This window comes from Anthonomus grandis, chromosome 9, assembly GCF_022605725.1.
Source record: "Anthonomus grandis grandis chromosome 9, icAntGran1.3, whole genome shotgun sequence".
Lineage (NCBI taxonomy): Eukaryota > Metazoa > Arthropoda > Insecta > Coleoptera > Curculionidae > Anthonomus > Anthonomus grandis.
This window is the reverse complement of record NC_065554.1, coordinates 4732219-4756908: the sequence shown is the minus strand read 5'-3', so window position 1 is coordinate 4756908 and position 24690 is coordinate 4732219. Positions and strand designations below refer to the sequence as shown.

Genomic DNA, 24690 nt, shown 5'->3' with positions numbered 1-24690 from the left:
GTTTTAACTCTAAGGTACACGTCAACATTACAATTAGATACAAAATAAGCAACTAGAACATACACAAAACCATTATGTTCAAAACTAGTTCTAATATACAGATCTTTAAGATTTTCATCAAAAATATCACAAGGTTCAGCCTTTAATTCCTTATTTAACACTAATAATACATCCTCATCCTGCTTTTTACCCGTAAGCTTACTGTCTCTGCGTTTTCTACAAATAAATGTATGTTGAAATGTATGTATATAAATTCTTAAATTTTAGTGCTCTGAAGAAGAAAATAAATTTTGTGCAATATTTAAAAGTTCAACGTATTTATTGCAGTCTAAGTTGGTTTGGATCGTAAAAACAGCAAATATAAATAAATATTTTTAGTATAATAATATATTATATTTAGGGTTGGCATAAAATAAATAACATTACCTAAATAAAATAAATTTTATTGAATATTCCTTAACATTTTATATTCTTTACAAACGCTGACAAATGGCATATCTGATACTAAAATAAATACATAAAGCATCAATTGAAATTAATGTCTTATTATTTAACATAAATAATTAATATAATTACTTCATATTTTATTTTTCTTTGGACGTCTACATAGTTTTTCAGTCTTCGACTCTAATTTTTTATTTTAATCTAAAAATTTATTTTATTCTTCTAAAATTGCTTTGATCCAGGGAATAAATTCAGAAACTCTAGTGTAAATTCCTGGAAGATATGGTCTACCACATCCAATACCCGTTGAAACAACCCCCACTACCATCATTTGATTTTTTGAATCGTTGTGGACCATAAGTGGCCCGCCACTGTCAGCCTGGAATTATGATAACAATGTATTTATAATAAAAATTAAATATGTTAAGCAAGCATAAGGCAATAATGAAAAAAAAAAAGAATAATTACATTAAATAATTAAGGCTGGTTTAAGAATTAATTTTAGAAATTTAGAAAATAATCCTCCCTATTACGTCTTAGCGAGTTCTTAACATTATCCATATTTTTATTTATTTACTTATCATATTTTGAGTAGTGAAAGACACGATAAAAACAAAAAGCAACAAAAACAATAGGATTTACGGATACGTAAAAACTGCTTAAGCTATTTTTAATACATTTAAAAGTTACTGTAGAGTATAATTGCATTCCTTATTTTTTAAACGACTTATCATGGGTTATACTATAATAGCTCGTAAGTCGTATTTCCATAGATTATGGGTTTTTGCTATAATATTATGCAATATTCTCAGGGCCAAGAAAAAGTGTTCTATAATTTTTAAGTTATGATAAACAGGACCTCACAATTCCCGAATAATATTCCAAAAAAACATTAACTTGTAAGTGCACAGATTTAGGTGCAATACCAATGGTCGAATACTATCTCCACTTCATCTGAAAACCTTAATGATTATTTTGTAAGTGTGGCAAATAATTTAATGAGTACCATAACTCCTTCCCATGATCCACTTTCATATCTTCCCATTGCAAATGAGAATTTCCACAGCTTCTTCTTTACGCCCGTAGTGTTACCAGAGCTTTGCAGTTCAATTAGGGAAATCAAAAACAAAGGCTCTTCTGGAATTGATGGAATTACTCCCAAAATGTTTTCAAATCTGCCCGAATGTACATTATGTCATCATATTACTCTAATTAATCAGTCTTTTCAAAAAGGTGTTTTTCCTAACTGCCTTAAGTTGGCGATAATAATTCCACTACATAAAGGAGGAGACAAAGATCAGTCTTCCAACTATCGCCCTATTGCTCTTCTTCCCACACTTTCAAAAATTATTGAAAGATTGGTTAAAAAAAGACTTCAATCATTTTTGCTAAAATATAAAATACTTACTTTCCATCAATTCGGATTTTTAAATAACAAATGCACAAATGATGCTATGTTTTCTCTTTTTAATAATGTATACTCTAGCTTAAACAACCAACACCTTACAGCAACAATTTTCTGTGATTTTTCTAAAGCCTTTGATTGTGGTAATCATGACATCTTATTAAAAAAGTTGCAATATTACGGATTCAGAGGAGCGCCTTTTGAATAGTTTAAGTCATATCTTAGTAACCGAAGTCAAGCTGTGAGAATTGATTCGACTATGTCTTCTTGCAAGCCAAGACAAAGTGGAGTGCCTCAAGGTTCCGTACTTGGCCCTATTTTGTTTCTTATCTTCATCAATGACATTGCTAATCTAAATATTAACGGTAAAGTCTGTCTATTTGCTGATGATACTAGTTTTACCTGGAGTGATCCGGATATTTCTAAACTTCATAGAACCGTATCAAGTAACTTAACTACTATCAAATCATGGTGCGACTCTAATCTCCTTTGTCTCAACATTTCCAAAACTAAAATGTTGTCCTATAAAAATACCTTGCAATCTTTTGTACTTGGTAATGCAACAATTGACGAAGTTGATTCTGTAAAGTTTTTAGGGCTAACTGTTGACAACTCGTTAAAATGGGATACACATATTGACTTTTTATCAAGAAAATTAAGTTCCGCTTGTTTTGCGTTAAGATCAATTTCTAAGGAGCTTAGCCTGTCTACTTCTAGAACAGTTTATTTTGCCCTTTTTGAATCGCACCTTCGATACGCCCTTCCATTCTGGGGTTCATGTAGTGCATCTCAATTTGACCGTATTTTTAGACTACAAAAGAGAGCTTTACGTTATACACTGAGACTTAAATACAGAAGTCATTGTCAGCATTTCTTCAAAAAATTTCAAATATTAACTTTTCCATCTTTATTCATATTTGAGTCCCTTTGTCTAATACGCAAACACGGTTCAGCATCTGATAGGCCTTCCTATAGTTACCTACTTAGATACACGGAACATGATCTATACCTGCCTACCCCACATTAAGAGTTGGTCAAAAGTTCCATATTATATAATGCAAAAAAAATGCACAATCATCTGCCATTGGAAATTAAATCCATTACATCTTTTTTTGCATTTCGTAAAGCATTAAAAGCATTCTTACTGGAGAGAGCTTTTTACACAGTTAACGATTTTTTTTTGTAATCATTGATTTGAAATTTCGCACTAGCAGATTATGTATTTTTACTATCTGTACATGTTTAGGTATACTGCTTTTTGTAGCTATTTTAGGATTTTTTATAATTTTTTACTTTTTTAAACATTTTTTACATTTTTCTCACGTAGAGAGATTTTTTAATGATCTTTTTTTTTTTGACATTGTATACATTAAATTGTATATTTTATAATACTATATTTGACTAATTACAATTTCTAAATTGTATTAATCTGTATATATTGTAGATAATCTATTCTATTTATTTATTTATATTTTTTTTAAATTTTGTTTTGCTTTTCTTTTTTTTTAATTGTGTTTTGTTTGCATCTTTGTGTCTTTTTTGTTTTACAGCTTTGTCTACAAATTGTAACAATTTCTTGACAATAAAGCATTTATTGATTGATTGATTGATACCTTGTATTTGTCAGAAATTGCTTTTACTGAACAGGTGTCTCTTCACGTTCGCATAAAAAGGGTAAGTTTACGCTAAGTTATATTGAATTCATTGTTTTAATTGTCAAAATTTATTATTCTACTTTGTTAATAGAAAATGTTTTGTGTCATGAAAATTGTGGAACTCTAATAATAAAGCCATAAATAACATTTTTGAACGGCGCTGTTCGTTAGGAGGAACTGTCGTTTTATTTCAGATGTAAATAATGTTTTTTACGAGTGACTGCTTTTTGTTCGTTTCTTATAATATTATTATTCTAAGAAAATAATTTCAGTCTGTAGAAACTTCCACATCGCATAGTGAGCAGAAGTTTGGTTTAACCCGTAGCTACTACTGATGATTCCTAAGGACCCATCTTATTTTTAAATAGGGTATATTTTTTAACTTTGGCAACATTGGTTACTCGCTGTCTCGGTACTCCTCCGCAATACCATACGCGTGATTTCGCCGACATAAATTCATACTTCAGTATTCGTTCGTGTCGGCGAGGTTCAAAGGCAGTGTTTACTGGGTCCTGATGACCTATCAGTGGTAAATACGCGACAAGTTAATAACTGCTTATTGGTTTCAAAGTATCTATTTCGTTGTTATTTTTTGCAAGGTATTTATCTATTTCACAAGAATAGGTACTAGTGGCCATAAGGTATAAGTTAATAGATATAAAATGTGTTTTTTCACTATCTTTCAGTAAATGCAACGCAATGGCGTCCAGTTTTAGGGCATTGTCAGAACATGCGTTAAGAAATATTTTAGAGTCTGAAGACTTTTGGGAAAGTATGAAAGACTCAAACCAAATATGCTCGAGCAAGAAAAGTGTATCCGTTGGTTTTCCAAACAGAGAAGCTGTATTAGAGGAACTAGAAAGATTGGCTGAAGAGAATGACGAGAATGAAGAGGACAATGAAATACTGAGCGACCACAATTCCGAAACAGAGCAAGAAAACTTCGATTCGGAAGAAGAAGAGTTGCCCATCAGGAACAGTTGGTATAGGAAAGACAATACCAAATGGTCAAAAACAGCAGGTATTAGAGGTAGGACCCGTGCTCATAATTTGGTTACTATCTTGCCTGGCCTTATTGGCCCTGCTCGTAATAATCCTCCACGTGAACCTGTAGATGCTTGGAGTCTACTAATTTCTAATGAGATGATACAAAAGTTAGTTGATTTTACCAATTTGAATATAACATCCACCAGAGAAAACTATAAAAAGTCTAAAAGATTTGCTCAGTCACAAACTAAATTTTGGCGTTCGTTTACTGAAAATACCAACATATGTGAAATCAAGGCGTCTTTTGGGTTGTTGTATTTTCAGTCCATCTTTAAATCTGAACATGAAGATGTCCGTTCTATGTGGGCAACAGATGGGACAGGAAGACCTATTTTTCGTGCTACTATGAATCTGGCCAGATTTTCGTTTTTATTGAGCTGTCTCAGATTTGACAATGTAGAAACCCGAAAAGAAAAAGTAAAAACTGATAAGTTGGCCGCTGTGTCGGAATTATTTGATGAGTTTGTAGCTAGATCAAAGTCATGTTATTCACCGGGAATTTACCTAACTGTAGACGAAATGCTTGTACCGTTTCGAGGAAGGTGTGGATTTCCGATGTATATTCTGAACAAACCTGCCAAATATGGAATTAAAGTGCAGGTTTTGGCTGACGCTAAAACGCATTATCTCGTAGATACAGAGATTTATTTATTTATGAAAAGTTGATGGTGCAAAAAAGCCTACATTATCAAATCCAACAAGAGTGGTTCTTAGGCTTGTGGAGTGTGTTAAGGGCACCAACAGTAACATCACCGGGGACAACTGGTACAGTTCAGTGGAACTCGTCGACGAACTCAAGAAAAACAGTTTGACGTACGTGGGAACCTTACGAAAAAATAAAAAATCTGTGCCACCTGAAATTTTACCGAACCGAAAACGTGCAATTCATTCATCAACGTTTGGATTTACTTCTTCAACCACTATAGTGAGCTATGTGCTAAAAAAAAGTAAAAGCGTTATATTAATTTCTAGCGTGCATCATGACAATTCTGTCAACGAAACAACCAAAAAGCCGGAGATAATTAATTTTTATAATGAAACAAAATCTGGAGTTGACGCATTAGATGCGAAATGTGCGTTGTATTCAGTATCCAGAAGAACTAACCGTTGGCCAATGGCAATTTTTTTTGCTATATTGAACATTGCAGGTGTAAATTCTCGAGTATTGTACCAATTTGCATCAAAAGGTAAAGAAATAAAACGATACTCATTTATCAAAACTCTTGGGAAGCAATTAATAGATGAACATTTGCGACTCAGAATGGTCAACAAGAAGGTGCACTCAAATGTACGAATCCTCATTGCTTAACTTTTGGGGGTTGCGAATCCAGGTTCTGAGCAGCTTCAAGTACCTCCTGAAAAAAGTAAAAGAAAAAGGTGTGCCATATGCCCCATCAACAAGGATAGGAAAGCTGCTATCCAGTGTGACATATGTAAGTTGCCCATTTGCAATCAATGCTGCAAGAAATTGTGCCCTAAGTGTTCTGAAAAATAATTTTAGGTTTTTTTCGGTTTATGTACTGTATAATATACCCACGTAATTTTAAATTTTTGAATAAAAGTTTTTTTTATTGATTTTATGGCAATTTTATTATTAAGGGTCCTAAGGACCCATCAGTAGTACATATGTAAAAAAAATGTGTCGGTAGTAGTAATTTTTTAATTTGTTTTAAAATGAAAAGATGCATTAAATAATATTTTTTTAGCTATACAAGTCTCTTGATTTGTTTGTCTGTCGTCTTTTGTGTTCCTACAATAACGGTTTAAGTAATAAGCTGTCAGCTTTGCGTTTAGAAAATTTTATATCCTTTACTGAGGGAGGTAAATAGAAGGTTATATAAAATTGGAAGCTTTTGTGGAAAACAGAGTATTTATCACAAATTACCCCCGGAATTTAATGGGGAAGATAATAATATTTGTTTTATTATTATTGAGTTATTTTATGACCTTACATTGATTTCCTTTCCTCAAAAGCAACCGATTACATTTTTTTTCTATTTCAGATGTTGCATGGTTAAAAAAGTTTTGCAAATCCAGTTTTATTGCAGCTATCAGTATTTTGTTAACTTTTGACTAAGTTGAGCGATTTAATCATAATACATCAAAAAATTCTTAGACATTGCAATTTTATTAAAGTTGAAAATCCAATAGTGAAATTTCCACTCTACATCAAAATGAATTCCAGAACGGCAAAAATTTTGGATCTGGCCAAAGGAATGTTTATTAAAACCCAACATGAAGAAATTCTGAGTAATATGTATGCCAGCGTTGAAATATCAACTAATTATTACTAGTTAAATTTGTCTGGCAATTTTTTATTAGATGAAGCACTTACACCCGAAAATATTGCTGATAGGATCAATAAAGCAGAAATAGTTATTATTTTCCTTCGCTTGTCCTCAATATAATTACACACTGTAGTTTCCGAATAACCCACTCATCAGCACGAACTTGTTTATATTTAAAATACCAGAGCCAACATTCCTCCATCTAGCCGCTATAAGGCCTCCTTAAGACGGTACGGCATCGTTATTAAATTACAACCCTGCATATGAAATAATAAAACAAAATTATAGTTATAATTTGAATACTTATGAACATGCGTAATCTACTTGTGTTTTTCCTTTGACATATTAAAACAGTCCACTACTCTAAAAAATTACATTACAGGTATTATTTTTGACCAAATGCTCAATAATTAAAACGTATGAATTTCGTGTGGAATTATATTTTTTTAATTTTTTTTTTATATTGATGTACAGGTTTGTAGAATTATTTATATTTACTTAATTACTTATTCCACTGCCAATGAAGTGAACCTTCATTACTCGTAAAAAAGTAAAAAGTAAAAAGTTTACAAACATCATTCGCTGGCCTATTTCCACGTTCACCCTGCATATTAGGAATATCTGCAAGTCCCGTTACTGTGAGTGTGTCTTCAAAATTATATCCGTCTCTTTTCCGCACAAAATTGTGCAGGATGCAGCATGCTTTGACTATTTTTATAGACAATTCCATAAAAACGTGACCTGTGAAAAATTCTCCATTTATTAGAGAGGATCCCAAAACCACATTCGACATATCTTCGATTAAGGAGTTCATCAAAACTTGTTGTTCTCATTCGGAAGTAATTAAAAAATTTATTTTCATCTTTTCTTAAGTTTTGGTATAAAGTAACAAATGCCCCAGTAATTGGTCTTTCCAAATTTAGAGGGTGAACCCACCAGTTCCTTGGCCGACAACGTTTTTTCTTTATGAGGTATAAATAATAAAGGTACAGTGCTTGAAGATCATCCATTTTGAAATCTTAAAAGACCAAGGGCTATTGAAGATAGCAAATCCAGAAGTAGCACTACTTTGGAATACTTTTTAATAGTGGACAGCAAAAAAATAACGATTTGCAAACAGATGTATCTCCACACAACTGGTTTGAGAGAATGGTCTGTGAGAAACTGGTGCCTGCAAAGTATAGATGACTTGGCAGCAAGTAAAGCTGCTATACGCTATGAAAAAAGAAAGTCTATAAGAAACCCCCTTGAAGAAGCCACAACTTTTTTAAAAACATTGTTGTTGTCCCTAAATAAGCTTCCATCACATTATTGTAGGAAAGATACGAATAGGCTATATTTGGAACAACAATTCCAATCATTTATAGAGTTACACAGAAAGTACTCTAATAAGTACCAAGAGAAAACAAAGTTCCTCAGTCAATAACTTCTCTTCGCAGATTAGCCAATGACATCAAAATATCATTGTTTCATTCACGAAAGGATCTTTGCGACTTGTGTTTCAGGTTTAAAAACAATAACTTGTCAAATCAAGAGTACAATGAGCACATAATAAAAAGGAATGCCACTAGAGAAGAAAAAGAGAGCGACAGGAAAATGGCAACTGAAGGGAAACACCATGTGGTAACCATGGATGTCCAAGCGGTTAAACTTTTTCCAAGTTTGCTTGCAAGCTCTTTATATTACAGAACAACACTCTGTAACCACAACTTTACTGTTTATAACTTAGAGAACCAAGAAGCTACTTGTTATTGGTATGATGAAACAAATGCAGATGGACAGGCAGCAACATACGCCTCATTTTTGGTAGATTACCTCGACAAAAAATTCTTACAATCAAACAATAAACTTCCCATAATTATATATTCCGATGGATGTACAGTACAGAATAGAAATGCAATTATGGCTAATGCTCTACTTTATCTTTCAGAAAAATATGAAATTATGATCTAACAAGAATTTTTAGAGAAAGGTCATACTTAAATGGAGTGTGATTCTTTTGAAGCCGCCATTGAATCAGCATTAAGGAACAAAGAAATATATTTGCCAAGGAACTACTATCGAAAGAGGCCCGATAAAAGAATCCGTACTAAGCCTTATCATTTCTTCATAAACTTTGGACATGAACCACTATTCAAGTATTATAAATCTATAATACCACAAGATGGGTTGATGCCTGATGGCTACAAATATGTGTCGTTAAATATGAAAACGGTGAAATATCCAAATAAGACCAGTCAAAATTAACCATGGAAATTTTTGTATTCAAAGATAATTGTGTTTTCTCAGATATAATTATTCATAAAGCCTAGTCAGTTTATATAAGGGTTAAAAGAGTTTATGTTTATAATAGTGAAAGTAAGCAATCTTAGTATAAGATTTTTTTATTTTGTGTTGCAATAAAATATTTTTTTATAAATAATCGTTACGTTGTTTTTTCCCCAAGTTTTATATTAGCCAACTGTCCGCAGGGCATCGTACACTAAAATAACAGGACCTCTTAAATCACAACATTAACAGAAAAAACATATTTTTAGAGATTTAATGACAAAATGTTAATTAAAACAATCATATTAATCATTAATATGATATATTTTCGTTTAATTTTATATTTACTTTTGTTGAAATCAGTTTTTTATCTCCCCTGTAAAATTTGCAATTTCCGACTTACGAGGTATTGTTGTTTGACCCCCGACATTTTAAATACATTGCGTTAAAGATGTACTATTTTTTAATTTACCCAGCAAGCATCTACACCTCCTTGCTCATGTCCAGCACAAATTTGAGACTCGGTAATTTTGGTCTTTTTTCCTTGAGATTTATACCAAGTTCTACACTTCTCAGTCTCAATAACTTGAACCTTGGCTTTTTGTAAGATGGTTGCTCTTCCACCTATCATAGATATGTATATAAATTTAATAAATACTCTATGAATAATGCTCAATGTACATACCGCCTCCTCTTTCTTCTTTGGTCCATCCCCATCCAGCTACTGTAGCGAGTTCATTATGAAAATTTGAATAAGCTTTTTCATAATTGTCACCAGGAAGACAGGCTGGGCTAACACTACAATAAATAAAAAGGTTAAATAAATGTGTGTTTAATTTAAATAATATAGGTACCTTTCAGTCCATGATACAAGCTTTTCCAGTTCCAAAATTGCAATATCATTTTTTACTTTATTACAGCTGTATTCTGGATGAAGTTTTAGGCTCTTAATTCCAATTTGAAATGCGTTAGAGTTTTTATTAGTTAAATCGTGTTGAGAAATAGTTACTTTTATGCTTGATGGACTTATGTGATCATTGCCACTTCCACTAAAAATAATGTAATAAGCTTGAGGCACTAGAAACACAACAATTTTTTTTTCGAAAAGAGCCTTTAACAAAATTTTTTATAAACATCCTGAAACAGAATGTTAAAAAAAAATAACAACTGTTATCATTAACACTGACAGTGAACTTTATTCCAATTTATCGAAATTAGTTTTACTATAGTATTGTTACCCGTATAAAGTGGCTATCTGGTGTTTTTACCTTATTCAAAGATTTAATTATACAATCATAAGTACGTGACTTTTCGCACAAAATTAGTTTTTAAAAAAATAATATATTTGGCCTTACTAGTTTAACGAAATATTATATACAGTGATTATTAACATAATTTAAAATACAGCGTGTTTCAGAACTATGGTATAAGACTTCTGGGGGTTGTTCAGTGGAACAGAACAATCCATTTGAGTATAGGAACCCATGTCCGGAAATGCGTCACTACGCCACTACGCCACTATTTTTTTTTTGTTGGCATGTGGCATTCAACCATGCAGCCAGTTACAATCTTTATATTGTATTTGATTTGCCACTACTCTGATAATTGATTTAAAAATATTCTTTATCCTTTATGTATTTTTTTTAATGTTATCTTTTTTTTTAATATCTAGATATATCTAATTTATAGGACGGTTCTTAGCTACAGTATGCTATCCTAAGATATTTAAGGTAGTGAGAAATACTTCACGCCGCTGGGGTCTGTCAGGGCGACTTAATACAATACAAGGGATTTTGACCATGGAAACATAAGGGAATGAGACTGGGAACTAGAATAACTATTCTAATTAAAAATCTAAACTAAATACCAAGTCTTACATTTCTAAGGAAGGTAATTAGATAATTAACAATTTTTGCATTTTCAAGTGCCAATAAATGCATAATACTAAATGTACTAGCCACTTTACATTCAAAGGAGGAATCTGCTGACAGTGTGGCATATTGTTTTGATCTGCAATAGGTCCAGGTTTTCTCAAAAGCCCCTATTACGGGGTTAAACATCTAAAATTATCACGTCAATTACCACGACGTTCTCCGTTCGTGGTCATTCGTTTATCCCAGCTGATAGAGCTTTTGGTCAAGTTGAGCTAGACTACTTACGTTCCCATGCTTTCACTAAGTCACCAGATAAATATTATAAAGTCTATTCTAAAAAATGATAAGTCCGCAGGCTTGGCTTTAACTGGACATTGTATGATATTACACATACAACAGTTTCACTCAAAAAAGTTCTAGCTATCACCGAAGCAAAAAGAATTATCATAACTCGAGGTAAATAACTTACTGGGAAAAATAAAATCTTGTACAGATTATAGGTTTTGTACAAAAATGAAGATCCTTCTATAAAGTATTAAAGTTTACTGAAACCAAAGAAAAAAGTCGGTAAAATAGTACTGCCGGAATTGCTAATGAAGCATGCTGTTAAGAAAAAGAAACTGGATAGGTTACCAAAACTTTTAGTAAGTTTATCAAGCAAGGAATTGGCATCAGATACAGAGTTGGCCTGGTTCGACCCAATTTTGAAAGATTAGTATCGGGAAAATATAATTAAAAAAGAAGATCAGGTCTGCGATCAATGTAAATATGAACAAAAATGTTGCTGACTGCTAGCCGACGATATAGATGTCATATGATTTTTTTAAATTAGTGCTTTTTATGCACGCAGAACTGTATTTTTAGTTTTTATATTTATTTTAGTCATTTAGGGAAAATCAAACTGCATTTTGTCCTCTAAAGACAAACATATAGCCCTTGGTCTATCAAAGAATTTTTTTTTTTAAACTAATGAAGTTTGTTGTTGTGGCGAGGTTAGGTTTGTTGTGAGTGGGGCACCTTGTGTCCCTCTACTGCGACGCTAGGTCTATTGTGGTTTACTTCTGGGCCGTCATACTTTTTATACTTTGTTTATTTGACTGGGAGAAGCATTCTTAATATCTTTCGTCTTAGGAAAGGCATTGCCGAAGATGGCCTGCATCATTCTTTTTAGTGCCTTACAGCTGCATAGAATGTGCTCTGTAGTTTTATCTTCCTCCATGCACAGTCTGCATTTGGCGACTATCGCCAAACCAATCCTATTCATGTAGTGACGCAGTCTGCAGTAGCCGGTATACATTCCCATTAGGGCTTTTAGGTGCTTCCTGTTGAGTTTCCTTATGGTATTGGTTACCTTTCTTATTACGTCCGGTATGAAAGCCTTCGCGTGGTTGTGTCCTAGTACTTCCTCTTAATAGCACTTTGCTTTATTGTGCACTAGGTTTAAGATTGTGTTTTTTGCCGTATTGTAGGCAATGCCTAATTCAGGCTCTGGGACTATCAGGTTGGATTCTGCTCCTTTTTCAGATAACTTATCCGTCGCCACATTTCCTGTAAGCCCAGCATGTCCCGGAAGCAACGTTCGGGTAATTTTGTTCCCTTCTCCAAGCAGTATGAGCTTGTTTTTACAGCTCCATATTGCTCTAAATGTGGATGCTAGCGTTTTTAGAGCCGCCTAACTGTCACTATAGATTTTAAAATTTCTTTTTCAATTCAAATCTTGGATAGATTTGAATGGCATGTACTTCCGCCTTAAAAATTAATGAGTGCTTCCCAAGGCAGATAAATTTTTCTGTTCTTAGGTAAGTGCAGTATATTCCAGCTCCTACTCCAAAACTAATTTTAGAGCCGTCTGAATATGGCATACCAAGTGTGCTGTGATTGCAAATCTCAACCAGTTCAGTTAATTCCATCCAGACTTTGTTTGCCAAGATGCCATTTATGACATGGTGCAGTCTATAAGTGGTATTTTTATGGATTTTCCCTGTAGGTATATGCACACTAATGAGCAAATAGGCCTGTTGTTGTGTTTCTTTGCTCTACCACACCACAAAGCCATCGTCGGTCTGATGATCTGCGTGTATAACCACTGCATCTGTTTTGAGTTTTCGAGAAGGCCCAAAACTATTACACAAAACATTCAAAAATTTGAAAAGAAAGATGCGAACTGGTTGTTTTCCCCGTCCAAAAAATTCAAATCATGCTTGACCCGTAAGAAATGAGGCAAACACAATAATTGTCCTTGCACTCGTGGCAATGAGTCTACATTATGTCAGTACGTGGCATCTCAGACGAGATTGATATACTCAGAAGTTCAGTGTAGCGGATTCTGGCTAACCACGGATACCACCCTTCCAAAATTCACTTCGGAAGTATCCGTGGTGCAATATTTACAGTCAAACGACTATCAAAGAGGATTAGAATGTATAGCTTTTGTATTAACTCAGTTACATGATGACCTAAATTTTTTAGGAAAAATCATATGGAGCAACGAATCGAATATCGTCATAATAGTCATTATTGGTCTACAGAAAACCTACATTGGATCCGAAAAACTCACTTCTTGAATATTTAAAAAATAAATGTGTGGGTTGGACTTTTTAATTCTAGAGTTCTATCTCAGTTGATCCAAATCTAGTATCAAGTCTATAAGAACCAGTACCTTCAAATCTAGTATCTTGACACTAGATTTGGAAGGTACTGGTTCGGAAATAGAGGTCCTGTTAGGTAGCCAGCCCAGTCACCTGACATAACACGGCTAGATTTTTTTCTTGTGGGGATATTTACAGGGATAAGTTTACACTGAAAAGCTAAGAAATTTGGACGATTTGAAAAACAAAAATAACACATGCTTGTAGAGCAATTCCAGAAGCAGTAATAAGAAGCGCCTCTAGCACTGAGCTAATAAAAAGGTACAAACTCTATAAGTACAAAGTACAAACCGAGAATAGTCAGCAGTTTGAACATTCAGATAAGCTAAGTAAGAATAGTAATAGGAAAAAATAGATAAGCAAACACATGTTAATTTTACTACTTCTAGGAGAGCTAAAATTGTGTACTGGTAAAACTAAATAGTACAGAGACAATTAATTGGAAACAGTACTTTTAATACTGCTGTCGTAATTATATTAAGAAGAATGAGAGAATTAATAGCATTCGAGACTTATTGGCTCCGCCAGAGATATATACCATATAACTTCTACAAAGGCTTTTACTTTAAGAATCACCGGTATGAAGGTTGAATGTGGCGGGGCGGAATAGTCTGCCACCCAAGATGGCCGATTGATTCGGATTGTCTAATTTTTGACGTACATCAAATATGACAATAGTGACATTTTAACTGTCGTATTTGACGATTGCTTTTTTTAAGTTTTCTTTGGGTGGAAAACAAGCCAAGCCTCATGATTTTCTTCCAATTTAAAGTTTCTAAGTAATTTTATAGCTTTTTGTAGTTTTTTTGAGTTCTGGGTTGATACATTATTTTACAAACGTGCGAGCATCGAATCATCGTGCAACTACATAGAGCAGGAGTCAGGTAAATTTTAATTATGACATACCTAAGTGTTTTCTAATAATGTTTAGGTGTATCTTGGATGTATTATCATTTTCCAGGATATAATTATAGATTTAGTCCTATTTTGGACATATCTATGTCACTGTTCTCAATTTAACTTTTTTTTTTAAATTCAGTTTTAATTCTTGAACCTTCACTGGGAAAATATGAAGTATTTCCTTTTTCTTGTCTTCATCTAGATTAAGATATTCATACAAATATTCTTTATTCACTAGTTTATATATGAGGAATTGCCCAGACAGTCACAGAAATCATATATTTTTTTAATTGCCATTGAATCCATCCTTACAAAAATCTTGTCTGTCATGTAAGTCCGACTAAAAATGTTTGCTCCAAACATTTTTCTGGTTCTTAAGTAGAAATGATATTCACATGGAGTATAAACACAATACCTATTTGTTCAATTTAACAAAAACAGATTGACATATACTTCTCAAAAACTGATTTCCCTAATCAAGTTAATCCACCTTAAGTTATACACATTTATGGATGGATAGCCATGGTCATTTAGTCAATTTAGAGAAAAAGTTTTGGTTGGTTTATAAATATTTAAAGTATAAAATCAAAAGCCAACTTCAAAACCACAAAAACAATCTATAAGTGTTGGTCATTCTAAAAAACAGAAAAATATTTGACAATCTAAAATGCCTTTAAAAAAACAAAAATCCTGAATATCCTCATTTAATACTCATGATCCGTACACCTACACAATCAGAATAATTTTGTTTTTAGCTAACTTTTTAGCTAAGATTTTAGTATGTAATATCTTATTTTTTAAAATACCTAAATTATCTGAGACATTTTGATAGTAAATGCTATGCTTTTTACAGTCCTATTTAATTTTTACTGACCCATAATTAAATTTATATTATTAGCCCAAAGTAAAATTATGGACTAATATCAAATCCTTTACGGTATTATTTAGAACCTTAATCATTGTAATCATAACTAATGTGATAATCAATACTTACTAATAATGAAAACTTATGTATTTTGGATTATTAGGATGAAATACTTTTAGATTTAATTTTAACCCGATAGAATATATAATATTGTATACACAATACACTGTCTTAATCTGTTTTCTTATGTTTCATGTTGCATACTTAGTGGAGACAACCCCACTGAATTGTGACATCTTTACCCGATTGTGACTAATCAAAAGTCATATTTTGTTTTTATTTGCTTATACTAAAAAAATAATGGAAAAAACATGCATATTAACTTGTACATATGTATTTGTGTTATATCTAGTCATTATTAATTAACTTATTTACAATGAAGATTTATTTCAAGAGATAGGTTCAGTTTCTGTCTTTATAAGAGCTTATATTTTGTTTTCTATAATTTGTGGATATATATTATTTTATTGCAATTGTATAGATGGTTAAAAAATATATATGTTTAATTTTTTATTTAGGTATGTTTGTTACATATTTCTTATCATGTTTTATACTTATGGAAACAAAAAAAAGCAGGTAATTTTTTTCTGAAACTCCAGAAATTAGGATTTTCAGTTTAAATATGCTTTATACCTGCAACAATTCTATTTTTTACATAAAAGGTGTTATTAATACCATACTTACAGTTTGCAGTATTTCATTTAGAATATATTGTAACTCTTTTATGCATTTTAAAATCCTTTGTTAAATTTATTTTAATTCATCTTAAAATAAAACATTTAAAAAACAATTTAGCTTTGTTTTTTTTTTATTTAAAATTTAGTTTCATATCTATCCGGCCAATTTATAATTCTTGGTAAGTATCTATAGCTAAATATCTTAAATAAGCAATGTCTTGAGAACCAAATTTAAATTAAATAAGATTTTAGTTGATGTGTTAATTCTTGATTAAAGTGATGAGGGATGTCTGAGATGCAATATTTTTATTTTTTTTCAACATTTAAAATTAACGATTTTAATTAAATGTGGGCATTTCTAAAATGAAAGTATATTGTTTTTTTTTAAATAAAATAAAATTCTATTTAAATATATCTCATCACTCGTCAGTTAACGCATCAACTTTGTAATGCAACTGCAAATTACTTGAAATTTAAATACCAGGCAATAGATCAAGCTTAAATTTCCCGCCACACGCCACCCAAGATAAATGCCCCCGTCGTTGTCAACAACGTCAATAAAGCTGTCAACAGAATTTCTGTCTGTTCATTAGGCAACACACATTTCTCTATATTTGTGTTCTGTGTTAAGAATACTAAATTGGTAACAGGCTAGAAATGTAGAATTTCTAACTATTATATAAAAAAAGAAAAAGAAATTTTTTAAAAAAGCTATTCGCTTTCTCAAAAAAAAATTAAAAGACGCATTAAAAATAAAGTGCATCTTCATATTATTTTAACCCAAAATAGGTTGCTGTAAATGAAATTTTTATAACATTTCATAAGCTAAACGGCAGTAATTTACTAATCATAAGCAATAACACAGCACTAAGCCCAAAAATACTGTTTTTTTGTTTATGAAAACAGGGTTACTGTTGTTTTGCTTATGATTATAATATATATTGGCGCCAAAGTGATTGTCAATGTGACAACTGTCATGGTTTACGCGCGAAAGTATTCGAGCAGTTAAACGATTGTGGTATTGATTGGTGGTTTTAATTGGTTTACTGTAAATTGTGATTTAATTGCTGAATTTGTGAGTGTGTGTGCTTAAAATTATTTAAATATGAGAGGGACCAAAAACTCGTAATGCTGGAATTAAATAATTTGGAGACAAATGATGAGTCCAACTACATGAGCAGCCCGGATTCAAGTTCATGTCCATTAATTCAAATGGATTCTGCTGATATTGCTGAGATATTAAATGAAATAGAGAGATCACCTGCGTCCTTTGGTAATATGGTAAGATAAATAAATAATAATATACACATTTTATTAACTAAATAAATCCATTAATTAAAAAAAAAGCAGATAAGTACATCAAAGAAGGTAAATAAAAAATTATTGTATATTATATTTATAAATTTAATGAATTGCATTTTAGCACTTTTTTCTTCCTTTTATCATAAGAAATTTAAGCTGATGAACTAAAACACAATTATTTTCTTTCTTTGTTACATTATTGTGCATGAAAAAAATTTGATAAAATAAAAATACCTAAATTTAATATTGTTTTAAATACGTTTTTTTGCAATTTCTCCAAGTCCCTATTTGATAATATGTATTGCAATAATTCAATTCTTTTATGGTAGAATTTGGCCGAGAATACAGCAGATTACATTGATATCATAGTCAACGTGGATAGCAAGGAATTTGAGGAACCTAGGCCAATGATGCAAGAAATTTGTGAAATTGTAGGTAGGCAAGTTTTATATTATTTCAAAAAATATAAAACTTTTTTATTTGTTTACTACCAGGACTCTAAAGACCATACAACATCTGCTTCACCTAAAAGTAACTCTGTAGTATCGGAGAAAGTGCTAAGCGAAGTAAGTTTTCAAAAATGAAAATTATTAAATATATTTATTAGATATTTATTTATCGTATATTATAAAGGAAACACACAATAATTATATATAGATATGTATTTTTTTAGGTCACAAATTATACTATTGAGGTAAATGTTGAGATAGAAGAAGTAGACCATCTAAGCGACGAATGTGATGATATTCCGCAACTGACAAAAAGAGGTACTATACGAAAACGTAAGCCAAAAAGAAGCAGGGAAGAAATTGAAGAGATTAGAAGGAAAAAACAAAAAGGGAAGCACCCGCTTCGTAAACCGCCATGTAAAAAAAATAAATGTAAAAATAAATGCATAAATAAAATCACAGAAGAAAGGCGAAAAGAAATTCATGATCAGTTTGTTAATATGACATGGAAAGACCAGCACCTCTTTTTAATAGCTCACGCATCTAAGGAAGCCGTAAAGCGACATTATACCAAAAACGATGAGCTAAAAAGAAAACATGTCTATTAAATACTCCCTTCCAAATAGCAAAGGAATCCGCGTGGTGTCTTTCTCACTACATTAGGATACCATGAAAAAAATGATAGTGCCGTTTATAAAATTCTTTCAAGGAAAGAAACGGGTTGCATAAACATTCAAGACGGAAGGGGTAGAGCGTCCTCATTAAAGAAAATTGATGAGGCCCCAATAAAAAAATACATTGAATCTTTTAACCCAACGATATCCGCAACATTACCGCCGAGAACATACGCCAAATGTTCGCTATCTCCCAAATGACTTAACATTTCTTTATGTTTGACGATTTTGCTTTAAACTATCCAGATTTGAAACTTTCGTATGATTTATATCGAAAAGTAGTTAAAAATAATATGCATATTTTTAACGTTTCACGAAACTTGGTCACGAAGAATGCGAAAAATGTGAAAACTTTAATATTCATAATAAAGAACATACAAATAAACCCGAAGTTTTTGACAGTTGCACATCGTGTACTGAATATTTAAAACATATAAAGAGAGCCAAAGACTCCCGAGAAGCATATAGGATAGATGCAGAAACTGAATTTGCCTCGAGCACCATTTGTGTTTCTCTGGACCTGCAGAAAATTATAATGCTTTCAAGAGTTGATATGTTTAAGCTAGTACTTTTCATACCACCGTTAATTGCTTATCATCAAAGCTTCGTAAGGGTAGGAAAGAAGCAAACAAATATTTATCCCTATGCTGTTATTTGGCACGAAGCTCTATCAGCCCGCAATAAGGAAGATATTATAAGTACTTTTTATTCTTTCTTTCTATTTCATAGAGATACTTCTAAAATAATTATTTGGGTGGATAATTGCGCCGCACAAAATAAGAACTGGGCATTTTTTTCCATTTTTGATTCATATCGTAAACTCAGATCAAGTAGCGACGCAAGAGATAATAATCAAATACTTCGAGCCAGGACACTCTTTTATGTCTGCCGACACATTTCACCATGGTGTTGAAAAATCCTTAAAATCTGCAGGAAAAGTATATGATTTTAATGACTTTGAAGCCGCGATACAAAAAGCAAATTCGGGCAAAGTTAGTAGTAGAATAGTGCAATATATGGATTTTTACAAATGGAAAGATTATTTAAGTATGTATAAAATAAATTACAAAAAAATAAATAGCGAAAGGCCATACATGTCCAATATTGTATCGATTCGTGCAGAACGCGGCTGTAAATTTTTTAAATATAAAAAGAATTTTGGCGGTGAAGAAATTGAAATGCCTTTCCTTAATAAAACTGCCCTTAATGAGATGCCAATGCCTAGTCCAAATGTTGCGCCGAGTGGAGTATCTGAATCTAGAAAGAAAACCTTAATTCAGAAGTTGGGACCGATAATGCCGAAGAATAGACTTGTTTTCTGGGAAAATCTGACAATATCTTCTGAGTAATTATATTTTTTAATAATTAAAATTATTAATTATTTTTGTTCTTAGTTTTTTAAGTTTTATAATGATTGTATTATTTGAAATAAACAAGAAAATAACATTTTTAAAACCAGAAATAAAACATTTAATTATTTGCTAGTACTTGTTTATTATTCTTGACATAAATACTATACAGGGTGATTTTTAAGTTGATACTTTTTTTTTAACTGTATATAGAACTCGGTAAAATATACATTTTTTCAAATAACTTTTTTTGATACACTTAAAAACAAGGGACATTGGACATTGTTTTTCATCGTCTGTTTATGTTTAGTTTTTGCTCAAATTTTTGTATCGATCACGTATTATACCGATCAGTTAGTCTTAGACACTTTTGGTTTATTGTTGTTAATTTTAAATTTGCAAAATACAAAAACATTTTGGCAATGCAATTTTTTTATTTTTGGGTTTTTTGAATAAGGTTATTTGAAAAAAATGTTTATTTTACCGAGTTCTATACACAGCTAAAAAAAAAGAATCAACTTAAAAATCACCCTGTATTTTTATTTTAACTAATATTATAACTAAGTAATACAAAGCTTTTTAGCTTATCATTTTTATCAAAATCGCATATTGAAATATTTCACGTTGATAAGTAATAACGCAGTAAGCCACAAACTGTTTTTTTGCTTATGACGCAATGCATTAATAATATATTTGCAATCATAAATAAAAAAACAAAATGCTACCTTGTAATATAATATTTTTTGATTTTTAGTAAATTTACTTACTTATTAAAAAAATGTTAGTTCTGTTACATAAGTACAAAAAATCATTTAAATTTTTAAACAATTTATTATCAAGAGGTAAGATTTGAGAAAGCAGCTTATCTCTGACAACTTGTCTACTTTAGCTTACTGCCTTTTTGCTTATGAGGGCAGTATAATTTTCATACATTTTTCACATTGTGTTTTTTTATATCATATGTGTCGTTATTTATTACGATTTGGTCATCTGCGAAAAATAAAGTGTGCAGTAAACGTCCATTTATAACTAGTCCTGTGCCCGAACATTTGATTTGCCATACCTAAGTATTTCGTTAACATAAATGTTAAACAGGGATGGCGATTAGCAACAACCTTGCCTGAGGGCTTTAATCGGTTTTAAAATTTTCGATAGGCCACATATTTTTCATGTATGTTACTGTTATTTACAACCTCGTAAAAGTTTTTTAAAACACTAAGACCTCTAAGAAAACTCTAGAACAAGAAGATTCCAATTAGAAGAAAACTGGCTACTTTGACAAAGGTCAAAATCCAAAGTATAAAATAATAATGCTTATCTCTATATCAGGTATAAACTCTATTTTTTTAAACTTACTTTATTCTTTTTTTTTTAATTTACCCATTTTTCTTTATTTTAACACAAACAATTTAGTAATTTGCCAAATATATATATTTTTTTGATTATCATTTTTTTTTTAAAAACAACTAAAATATATTTTTAAGAGCTTTTTATTTTAATATATTCTTTCTTTTTAAAATGGTTATTTTGTCCAGGTAATTTAAACACCAACTTTGTGGTAGTGGAAATTAATTTTTTCTTCACTATTTCTAAATAGGTCAATCATCCAACTTTTTATTTTTATAGGTAGTTAAAACGTATATTATATTTTTTTATTGTAGTGAAAATATATTTTAAGATATTTCTTTGATTGTCTTATTTTGCTGTTCTTTTAACATACATAAGAATTTTTTTTAATTTTTATATTATTTCCAGCAGTTAATCTCTTTTGATAACAAATTTTCTCTAATGCAATAAAAGCATTGTATTTTATTATGTACATGTATGTTGTTTTAGCTTTATTGTACGTAGTAAACATTTATTTTTTTGCTACGCAATTTTAGGTAATTTTTCACCTTAATTGTTCAATAATATCTAATAATTCTTAAAATCACTTTTTTAGTTTTCACTTTTACAATTAATTTTTAAATTAATGAAACGAATGGCAATTTTGTCTCAAAACATTTTGCTTTTTTTTCTTATTTAGTTGTATTTATTAATTTTTTTGAATAATGTGTGTATTTTTGATAGTAATTTGTTATTTTATATTTTTTTCAGGCATTTAAAGTTATTTCTCACTTTTTTCTTACAAAGTGCCGATCTACAACTTTTTACCTTCGCCATCGTCTAGTTTCATTTGGATTTAATGTGTTTTACTTACATGTATTTTATAGAAATTTAAATTCTTTATTCAACCTCATAAACGACTTTTTTTGATCTCAATAAACTACTTATGCCCTTTAAATGATGGCAATTTCCTTTAACCAAATTCAACTATGTCATGTGAAGCAAAGACAACTATATACAATTCAGTTATTATTAATTAGAAAAAGACAAAAAGATTAAAATAGGAAGATTTTCCTACAAGTCTGATGACATGGGCTTAGTTAAAAGTAAGAATGAATTTTAATATAATATACTAAGTAATATTATTTCTCTTCCCTTTGGCCTATTTTTTTTTTTAATTTATGTTTCCCTTTAATATTATGATTTTATTTATTTATAATAATACAATTTGTTTATAGACTTACGTGCATAAACAGTGGGCAGCAGTCATCACATATCTGTTGCTAATAAGTGTTCCGCCACAAAAATGTGTTCCTCTTCTAGTAATAGAAACTAACCAAGGAAATTCTGACTCAATTGCATGTTCTCCTCCAATTATCTTTGCTTTTCTTTCATTAGGAGTTTGACCACAATCAATATCAGCAACTATAATTTTGATTTTAATATTTTTGAAAAATAATATTATTTATTATAAAATATTGATTGCTACTTACAGTTAGTTATACTTTCTGCATTGAACACCATAATACTAAATATTATAATCTTTAAGGTACTGAACATTGTGCTTTAATTTTTTTTTGGTTGTTCTAGAGATAAAGTGACTCAACTCCAAACAGTAACAGTTTTTCCAAATAAACCCGTTTAGTCTATAGGAAACCCTGTTAGGAGTACGAATGATAATCTCCGAAAAATTTGATAAATATATACGAGAAATTTTATCTTCCGGCTTTAGCACAAGTAGGGTTACCCTTCCATAAGCGCAAATATTGTCAAGGGTGTTATATTTAAATTGTTAAAAGTGTTAAACTTTATTTTAATTTGGTATTAAATTCAATGTTGCTACTGAACAAATTTTCCGCGTCAACCTTGCACACCTGCCAAGGTTTTTATTGTTCAAACGCGGAAAAAAAATGTGCGCTGAAATTAATTTTGCGGAATTATGCAAGGTTTTTTGCAGTTCGAACTTTGACTTATATATTTGAGTCATAATATATAAAAATTGATATAATTTTATTTTCAAAAACCGTATTGGCAAATTGATTTTTATTTAATACGCGAATACTAATAAACCTTTTGTCTAAGCTATAACTCGATTTCATATTTATTACAGGTCATTTTTCACAATGGAGTACTCGCGCATAAAAATATCACGTTTCTACTCGCGTGGGCGAATTTGGACCCCATATGATAAAACCAAACTTTTTTAAGTGCATACAATAACGAGGTAAAAGAAATGTATTATTTTTATATAAAAATTATTTATCTATATATTTTTATTATCTTATTATTTAAAAATAACAAATAAAAAATAACTAAATACAAGGCTACACACTTCTAACGCTAACTGAGCAAATAAAGATACCAAAATTAATCAGAATTGCATTCGTATTGGTTATTATCAGTGAGAGCGCATGAATTATATACGATTTTAGAATGTTCCTTACATACTAAACATTTACAGTTAGAACAGACTGTCCTTATTTTTCGGTCCTTTCTTCGTTCCCATAGGGCGCATCTTCCTTTTACAGATGCTGGCTGTGTTGCCTCTGGCTCGGCACCAGCTTCCATTAGGAAGCCTCATCAATGTGTAGTACAAGGCAAGCTTAGTTCTAATGTCTCTTGAAATATTCTTTGCCAATATCCTCTTTCTAATCTGTGGCGTAATCAAATCTCTAGAAAGACGAAAAAAAAAATTCCCCTCTGACGACTTTTTCGTAGTCTTTATTTGCAACATACAAATTTAGAGCATTTATGCCGGCTAGGTTCAAAAGATGAAAAAACACTGTCAATGGCCATCGCTTAGTATAGTTTAGGTGAAGTTACTTGGACAAGTATAAAAACTAAAAATATTTAGCACGCGGCTTTTTCTTTATAAGGCATTGGCGTCCATATAATTTTTGTTTCTCTGGCTTAATATATACATAGAAAATATGTTATTTTACAACCAACAAAAAGACTTATCAAGTCATGCAAAACTCATGGTTAGATTTAATGACACAAATTTTTTATAGTTTTGTTTTATTGTTATTAAAAAAAATGAAATTAAATTGAGTAAAAATGCAAATAAATTCGAAAAAATAGTGGGTGGTTTATTATAACACAGGTATAAAATATTGTCGTAGCCGTGCTGCAATAGAATATTGTTATACTTGCGTCTCCGCTGATATTTGTTTCGATAAGCCCAAAAATTCCCGCTGAACATTGAAATTTCAGACATATTCATAATTTTACACCCACATTTCTTTACGTTCAAAATTGCTTACCTATTGAGCATCACTATCCATCTCTTCAGAACTGGATTCGTCATTGGCATGAATTATAATTGGATTAATTCGCGGTATCTATTATACCTTAACTAAATTATTGTATTTAAGACTTATTGAACTTACATTAAAGTAAATATAACGAAAGGTTTTAGGGTGAGCCAAGTCTGCACCATGCTAATTTTAACACACTGAC

The 24690-nt window shown here is 31.0% G+C and overlaps 1 protein-coding gene across 1 annotated transcript; it reads right to left on the bottom strand.

Annotated features, from left to right (window-relative positions):
* Positions 1-427: 427 nt before the first annotated feature.
* Positions 428-23171, bottom strand: LOC126740388 (trypsin-1-like). The gene is made up of 6 exons (XM_050446379.1): positions 22725-23171; positions 22476-22656; positions 9962-10156; positions 9793-9905; positions 9580-9731; positions 428-823 (listed from the first exon to the last, which is right to left on the bottom strand). Exons 1-6 carry the CDS (start codon positions 22789-22791, stop codon positions 659-661), a joined length of 873 nt encoding a protein of 290 aa, XP_050302336.1. The 5' UTR covers positions 22792-23171; the 3' UTR covers positions 428-658.
* Positions 23172-24690: the final 1519 nt, after the last annotated feature.

Coding starts and splice junctions, on each gene's coding strand:
- LOC126740388 (XM_050446379.1), bottom strand. CDS start 22,791: ATGTTCAGTACCTTAAAGATTATAATATTTAGTATTATGGTGTTCAAT. Junction 10,157..22,475: donor GCTGCCCACTGTTTATGCAC/GTAAGTCTATAA, acceptor CATTATTTTTAG/TGGAAGTGGCAATGATCACA. Junction 824..9,579: donor GAGGTGTAGATGCTTGCTGG/GTAAATTAAAAA, acceptor TCATAATTCCAG/GCTGACAGTGGCGGGCCACT.